This window comes from Cryptotermes secundus, unplaced genomic scaffold (genome assembly GCF_002891405.2).
Source record: "Cryptotermes secundus unplaced genomic scaffold, Csec_1.0 scaffold96, whole genome shotgun sequence".
Taxonomy (NCBI): Eukaryota; Metazoa; Arthropoda; class Insecta; order Blattodea; family Kalotermitidae; genus Cryptotermes; species Cryptotermes secundus.
Genome location: NW_019730584.1, coordinates 473,189 through 481,466, shown reverse-complemented (window position 1 = coordinate 481,466; position 8,278 = coordinate 473,189). Strand labels below are relative to the sequence as shown.

The 8,278-nt window shown below is 45.5% G+C and overlaps 1 protein-coding gene across 1 annotated transcript in view; it reads left to right on the top strand.

The window, feature by feature from the left end:
- Positions 1–7,117, top strand: part of LOC111866352 (cadherin-86C) — a 69,342-nt gene extending 62,225 nt beyond the window's left edge. Inside the window, exons 17-20 of the mRNA XM_023855216.2 lie at positions 503–620; positions 1,881–2,011; positions 2,722–2,813; positions 4,317–7,117. Of these exons, the coding sequence (XP_023710984.1) occupies positions 503–620; positions 1,881–2,011; positions 2,722–2,813; positions 4,317–6,955 (2,980 nt within the window). The 3' untranslated portion in view covers positions 6,956–7,117. The remainder of the gene's footprint in view (positions 1–502; positions 621–1,880; positions 2,012–2,721; positions 2,814–4,316) is intronic.
- Positions 7,118–8,278: the final 1,161 nt, after the last annotated feature.

The window sequence follows — 8,278 nt, the reverse complement described above, 5'->3', positions numbered from 1 at the left end:
CACACACACACACACAAAGAATGTAAGCAAGTTCCGGTTATTTAGCCTTTCATTTCGGTTCAGCGTTGATTTCTACTTGGGTCTTTGCATCATGTGGTTGGGGTCAGTCGACGTTTCGGAAGTACCTGCTGCATTGGAAGTGAAAATGACTAGGTGGCCCTGAACAAAGAGGATGAGATGGGCAGGGCATGTAGATCGAATAGGGGAAAGAGGAATGCATATAGGATATTTGTGGGAAAGCCAGAGGGAAAGAGACTACTGAGAAGATCAAGGCGTAGGTGGGGGGACAATGTTAAATGGATTTTAGAGAGAAAGGATAGGATGGCATGTATTGGATTGATCTGGCTCAATATAGGGACAGGTGGAGGGTTCTTGTGTACAAGGTAATGAACCTTCCTGTTCATAGCTGATTGACTGGAGGTTTATCAAGCAGGAGTCTCCATGGTGTTATAGTTACCTAGTAGGCAGTGTAATGGCTACGTGTGAGCTCTCTTCTGCGCAGGTCCGTTGTGTCGGCCAGAGTGCTGTATGATGACAACCCCACTGTGGATCTGACGCAGTTCCAAAGTGCACTTCGGGGTAACAGGAGCATGGACGTTGTCAAGGAGAAGGAGACAGTGGTAATTCCGACTGCTAAGCTACAAATAGGCCTAAGTATATAAGTGTTGCTAATGGCAAGGCGAAAGTGCAGCCGGAGTGAGTCAGGGAGAGTGAAGGATTCATGTACGGTACACATATCCAGTGGATACAGTGGGCTGTAACATCGGAGGTTAAGTAGCTGAAGGGTGAAGCCGACTACTCTAACCTGCTCTTCACTACAGGATTGTGAATTCGTGAAGTTTAAACCTCTCTCCCAAAATGTAATAAAGGTGCGGTAGTGCTCGATTACTATGTGACGGTACAAATCTGCCCGAATAAGGTTTAGTGGAGAAGAAACGTGATAGCTGAGTAAGCAAGCCCGTTACTGGACAATCCCAACGCCAAACACACGCACGCACACCCACACGCACACACACCTCGGCGGCCAGCACAGAACTGACCTTTCCAATCCTCATTATCTGCTCCAAGAGACTATGAAATCGTCCGTTCCGCCCATACACCAGAATTATCTTCTGCGCATGTGCCATCACATTATAATCGAGCTCTACTTAGACATACACGTATAACGGAGGACAACCAGACTGGCATGCCATGTAAAAGCATGAGTGACTCGAGAAATTAATAAAGAGTTTAACTGCGGGCCTGAAAGTAATACAGCATTTACGAGACAAAGGCAGATGAATGGATCCTGAAGAACATGGAGTGGACTGGAGTCAGTTACACAGAAAATGGGTTCAGATGAGGGCTTCATATGAAGAAAATCATGAAATGTTGAATTCAGTAAGTGGCAGAAAATTTCTTCACCAAATTTTTCTTGAAGTTAGAAGAATGTTATATTTCGATTACGTGTTTAAGTCTTACAACCGCCTCTGAAGTCTAGTGGTCAGAGTTCCTGGCTACAGATCCAGAGGTTCGGATTCGATTCCCGGTGCTACCAAATCTTCTGAGAAGTAGTGGGTCTGGAACGGGGTCCACTCAGCCTCGTGAGGATAATTGAGGAAATATTTCAAGGAAATAGCGGCTCCGGTCTAGAAACTGAGATTAACGGCCGTGGGGAACCGTTGCGCTGACCATGTGACACCCTCTATCCGCAAAAGTTAGCACTAATTTCGCCGACAAACGGCGGTCGCTCGGCCGATATAGTTCGCTTGAGGACTAGAGGCCACGGAATTTCTTTTGTTGAAATCTTAGAGAATGTTAGATCCTAAGCTGTAACTTATTTATCCTGTTTGTAAGGAATAAATATGGTATTATTCAGTTCCTTTTGAACTCGTGTTCAGGAAGTTTATCGCCGAGCGGAAAGCGCCCTCTTCTGGATCCTCATGTTTCTGGCAATTCTGATTGTCATCATCATCTTGCTGCTGCTGCTGTGCTGCATCTGTCCAGGGTGTCCGCTCTACGCTAAGCCCAAGTAAGTCACGTTGAATCTGTGTTCCTGTGTCATGCCGAGCTGAGATACTTGTCCTTTCGATGTGTTCCATATTATCACACTAGGGTTTTATTACAAATGAATGAAAATTTCTTGAATTCTTGATCATAAATTGATGACACACTTGACACTAAGGACATGGGTTTGAGCCCACGATGATACAGATATATTTATATTAATTTTTGTACTTATGTAACACGTATGAGGGAGATGAGAGAATTCTGATAGGAAAACTAAAAGAGAAGACATCGCTTGTGATAGAACGCTTCATAATCTCTGCTGTGAGAACCTGGGATTGAGGAATATTAATAATAAGTTTAAGGAAACAGTGTATAAGAATGCAGATTTGATCAATGTATTCAAACATGGAGTCTAATAAGAGAAATCCTGTTGACACGGCAATGAATATTCAGGTTTTGTACGTAGGAGGAGGGAAATTACCTGACCCGTTACCTAACTGCTAAATTCTTGACACGACTAAGCTCCGCAGAGTTCATGATACTGCGCGGATATAGTTAGAGTCTAGCAGTTTCTCGAGAACCAGAGATCACAGCTATAGATGAAGAATGGGCAGATTAAAACGATATATCTCGTTCATAAGAAGGAATGCATACATTTAATGGAATCAGTGGCCACACAGGCATGACAATGTTAACGCATGTATGTATACTTGTTAATGCGGCCGGGCTCAGGAAAGGAAGCCAGGTTGACACTCAGACCGTAGACGGACTGCACCTCTTTGCAAAGGACCACGGCCCAGGCATGGAGACCAAGGCCGTGCAAGGTGAGTGACTACATATTTACATCGCCGTTATATTGCCTACTGTCCGTCGTGAAATTGTGACATCTGACATCTCTAGCCATGGTTTCCACGGATAACCCTGCCATTGATCCACTGTTGTATTGTCACGTGTCCGGGTTTCCGTGACTAACAATAGCGGGTTCTGGATTGGATTTATTGGCACTTCTTTACAATTACAACCAATTATAATAGATCTCAGTCAGTGACTGTCTAAGACTCGCTCCATTCCTTACTGCACCATAAGTGTCTTCTCTTCCACTGGGACTGACTTGGTTCTGATTTACGTGAGGGTCATCTAGAAAACGCTAAGGACGAATGAACTCTCGAATCGAGTCGATTTTTATGTTACTACTGACAGTATGACGAGAATGAATTGCAGATGAACTTACACAAGTAGTAAACTAAAAGAGTTAGAAATAGAACATTCATAACCAGAATAGTAACGTATAACAGACGAGTTCCATATTGAAATAGTTATTTGGGTGGGACGCTGGAATGTAAGGCCAGGGTCATCTGCAGTTTCTGTCCCACTTCTCGTAGAGAACACCACTTTGCCTGCATAGCCTACATGTGTGTGCATATCTAAGTTAGCGTGCGCATTTACAGAACTGATTACATGTCATCGTCTGTTGAGGAGATTTTCTTTACACGAGCAGCAATTATAAGAAATAAGTAACGACCTTCATATAGCAGTTACTTCTTGAGAAACTGACAGTTGCTCAGCGCGCAATGCAATTTCCTGGTTTATTTTATGCAAACCGAAGATTCACTGCCGTGTTCATAGAAGCCCCAACTGCATCCTATCCTGAGTCAGATGAATCCATTCCATATTTTTACGTGTTTTTCGCTCCATAGAGATCCAATTTAATTTTCTTCTCTCATCTACACCTGATCTCCCAATTCTTCTCTTAAACAACAAATTGTATGAAATTCTCATCTCTCGCGCACGTGCTACATGCACCGCCCTTCTCATCCTCTTTGATTTAATCATTCTAATAAAATTTGCCTAGGAACCCAAATCAGGAAGCTCTCAATTGCGCGGTCTCTTCCAGTCACTTGCTATTTCACCTCTGTGAGATATAAACATTCACATTTTGAAAAGATTTCCTTTCCTCAGGAATAAAAATAAAATTCTAAATCCATTAAAACGAGAAATAAATCATACAGTTTTTATATGTTTGTACTTTTTAAAATAATAAATATTTTTAAGAATTTGTATTTGACAATCTGAGCGATAGAGACAACTTGGGACATCTACATGCAAGTTAAAATTTTGTATCAAAATATATTTTAAAGTAATAGGGACCGTGGCCCTTGACTGGACTCAATTGGCTCAAATAGGGTTCAGCGGCGGGCTTTCGTGATCAAGGTAAAAAGTACATACATGCTCATCTGAGCGTGTCTGTTTTTCCAAAGTCAGGTACTTAGTTGCGTTGTGATAAGGACCTCGCAAAATAATACAGAATGTGTTTATTGTGTTACCAGCCGAAGGGGCGGGACATCGAAGAGAAGCTTGGAGTGCCGATCAGCGTCAGCAGAGGCATCAGTCCTGGCGGTTCAACAGACGGAATGTACACAATAAGGAGCACGAAGAGTTCAGAACTGGGCCGGACGACAGACAACTGGCTTACGACATCAACGGGCCTGCTGTAGCCGCCACACTGGGCATGAGAGGACCCGAAGACGGGCTTTCACTGCACAGCCTGCCCGCTCAGTACATTCGCGTCCGAGATGGACCCGCTGTCATCTACACCCGCGAGCTTCAGGATCTCCAACGCCAGGCCGACTTTCGACATCGCGGTGTATACCTTGAGGATATCGAGGGAGCAAGTCAGATAATAGACCACAGACAAGTCAGAGGAGGAATACCCCATCGTGACCTTCGAATCAATGCTGAGGAAGACCACGACACTGATTCTATGAGGAGGCATGAAGTAGAAAGGGGTTCAGACCTGGGCAGAGGTAACGATTACAGGCGCAACGACGCGAACAGGAATATTGTTAATGAAGGTCGGGAATACCGCTTGGTGCTCCAGCGGAGAGGGCAAGCGCGTGCAGACGAAGAAACTGCAGCAAATCTGAGCAAAGTGGCGGCTTCCCAAAGGGAACAATTCTACATCCGCGATGGGAATGCCGAAATACTGCGACTTGTGACACGAGGGAGGTCACTGGACGAGGAAGAGTTCGCTAAAGTTGCACCTGAACCTGAACAGAGACCAATGACACTTGTTCCACCTCGACAACATAATAATGTGAGGGCCGACAATGGTAAGGAGATCATAATGCAACGCTTTATGGAGGACCAGCGTAATAATGGCAGCAGAGAGCAAGCAGAAGAAGAGGGTTCTGACCCAGGGCCGCTGGCGAGACTGCGTCAGCAAGACATGCTCGTGAGGAGACTGTTAGAGGAAGAAGCGCGACTGAACAACACCTTGCTGCTCACTGAGGCTCTCGTCGCGCAGCGCCAGCACGAGCAATTCCTAGCAACAACTGGCGAAAACATCGAGACACAGAGCCTTCCTGGGCAGACCACCATGGCGACTCAGACAGATGTGGATTCCAGCACGCAAACCGAGCCCTTTCACCTCATGAGGCCACCCAGGAGACGTGCCAGGAGCGACAATGACGACTCCTATACAGAGGAGGAAGATCAAGAAAGGCAGCTCATTCAAGATGACGGCGTGGGTTCACATTCTTTAGGAAAAGCTATACGTGAATTTTGGAACAAAAAGCGTCGAAGTAAACGGAAACGCAGTTTGTTTCACAGAAGAGACTTGAGATCGAGGAGGGTAGGAGGGAAGAGTGGCTTTCTTGTGCCTGGTAAAGGGCATAAAATCAAGACCCCAATACTGGAAGAGACTGAGAGTGCACTGGACGCTGCCGAACGGCAACAAGGTCACGTTTCATTCGGCAATTATTCGGAGAATAAAACGAGCATGCTGCGGCGCCGGAACAACAAAGCTAAAGTTGCTACTGCTTCCGGAGAAATGGAGGTGACGATTTTGCCGAATCAGCTTCAAAGTGACTTGGAGGACTTTGAAGAAGAAACACCGACAGACTCGCTTGAGGAACGATCGCCTTCCAATGAGAAGTATGTATCACACAATAAGAGGACTGATAACTACGGTAGACTTCAACATCCCAAGAGTCCTATGGGGGACGTGAGGGGTGCAAATATTGAGGACAGTAGATTGCAGTCTTCAAAAATGCGTCATGTGGGATTTGAAAATAGCGACACCCGTGGAAACAGTTTCCAGAAGAGGAATGCTTCAGATATAAGACATGACTCTGCTTCTGAGAAAGATCGAGCTCGAACTGCCACTCTTGCTGCGTCTAGCGACACCTCAAGTGGGCGCCCATCGGAGCAGGGAAGCTCAGCTGAAGCAGGAGGCAATGAGAACGGAGCAATGTCGGAATTTGCTCATGGAAGAGATAAAACTCTCATTCGTAGCGCAAAGTCTGAAACAGGAATCAATGCGTTGGCATCTAGCAGGAAATCCCGTCGCAGGTCTGTTCCGGACGATATGAAACTGGATAAAAAGGAAAGACTATCGTCCAGGAGAGGGTCCCTTTCTGAACCTGGCCGAATTGAGAAGCAGCATCTGTCGCAGCAACAAACTGTAGCTAGCAAAGCGAAATCTTTAAACCAAGTTAACGACGTAGGAAAGACTGCTCCGGCGCAGAAAAAGGGTTCACGATATATGGAGTGGTATAAGACTAAGAGAGAAGAACGGGAGAGGAGAAAGAAGTTGGAAGAAGAGAAAAAGAAAGATAAACAGAAGAAGAAACTTAAGCCCGGTCAAAACAGTACAACTGATCCAAAAGTGACAAAAAACAGACAAAATGAGAAGCAAGAGACATTGACCGAAGGTCGAGGTGTACGGAAAATAGTAAAGGGAGAAGTCGATAAAGAGATGGAAAAAGCAGAGGAGCAGATTTTGAAGGTGACTGTGTTTGATGATGATATGGACTCTGGGATCGCCATGTCGTCTCTGCTGATGGGTGGAGCTGGCAGGCGGAAGCGGAACCAGCAGCTGCTGGAAAAGAAGAGCGTCTTTACAATCGCATATGACGACATGCAAACGAAACAGCTTCGCCCAGACAGCAGTTCTCCTCAATATTAACAACGTACATCTCCTTACCGAGAGCATTGCATCCTTCAATCGTAAATGTCCGTCGTTTTCGTGTTCTTCCTGTTGCTACAGTCTTCGTCTCTTTCGACTGAAGTAGATTTGTGTAAATTTGTATTGCGAATCTATTTGAAATGATAAATATGATTCCTTCCATCTGTGATGTAACAAAATTCAAAACATAGCCTACCCGTAGTTAGCAGACCAGACCTCTCGTGACATGTAGACACACCCGCCCAAATAGAATGTAAACTAGATACTTCAAAACTTCGGATCACTTCATACGCAATGTTCAGTCACTTGAAAGTGGCCCGACAGGATGATTCAGGCTTATACTCTGGAGGTTTTCTACCCGAATCCACACCAAAGCTCTGGCTATTCTGACAAGAATTTTGTGAAATTCCTCGCTCTCCCCAGCTTAATATACACAGAGGCCAGGTAACCTTCCTGTTTATCACGCCCAATCTTGTCAACTCATTCGACGGTAAATAATTCATTCATATTTAAATTACATACGTCGGAATGTCGTTATAATAAGTGAAGGTAAAGTTGTCCCTGTGCGTAACCAACTTAGCACTACGCCATTGAGGCGTATGGGGGATGGATGTAGAGATCCACATTCTCTTGACCTCGGCACTAGCTGCAGGTGAGAGGTCAGCTTCACTCCGGGGAAAGAGCCCCCGATACCCATTGGATAGGAGGCTGGGTGGGGCCCAGAGCCGGTCTGGACGACGTGGAGAAGTGAAAATTCTTCCCCCACCGGGACTCGAACTTCGACACCTCTGTCGTCCAGCCCGTAGCCAGTCGCTAAACTGACTGCANCACATTCTCTTGACCTCGGCACTAGCTGCAGGTGAGAGGTCAGCTTTACTCCGGGGAAAGAGCCCCCGATACCCATTGGTTAGGAGGCTGGGTGGGTTCCAGAGCCGGTCTGGACGACGTGGAGAAGTGAAAAGTCTTCCCCCACCTGGACTCGAACTTCGACACCTCTGTCGTCCAGCGCGTAGCCAGTCGCTAAACTGACTGCGTTATCCCGGCTCCTAGTCATAGTGAGTGCACTTGTTTGCCATAAAACTAACTCCTTTGAGCTGAGTCCTTCTTGAGAAGCCAACAGTCAGTTGTTTAAAAATTTCCCAACATTTAATGGAACCCGAATGTTCATTATAATGTTCACAAAATTCGAGAAATTTCTCTGTACTGAGCCAGATGAATACAGTTATATATCACTCCATCCTATTTCTCTAGGACCCATTTTAGTGTTAGCCTCTAACTTACGAGTATCTCTTCCTAGCGATCTATTTCCTTCTGGCTTTCCCG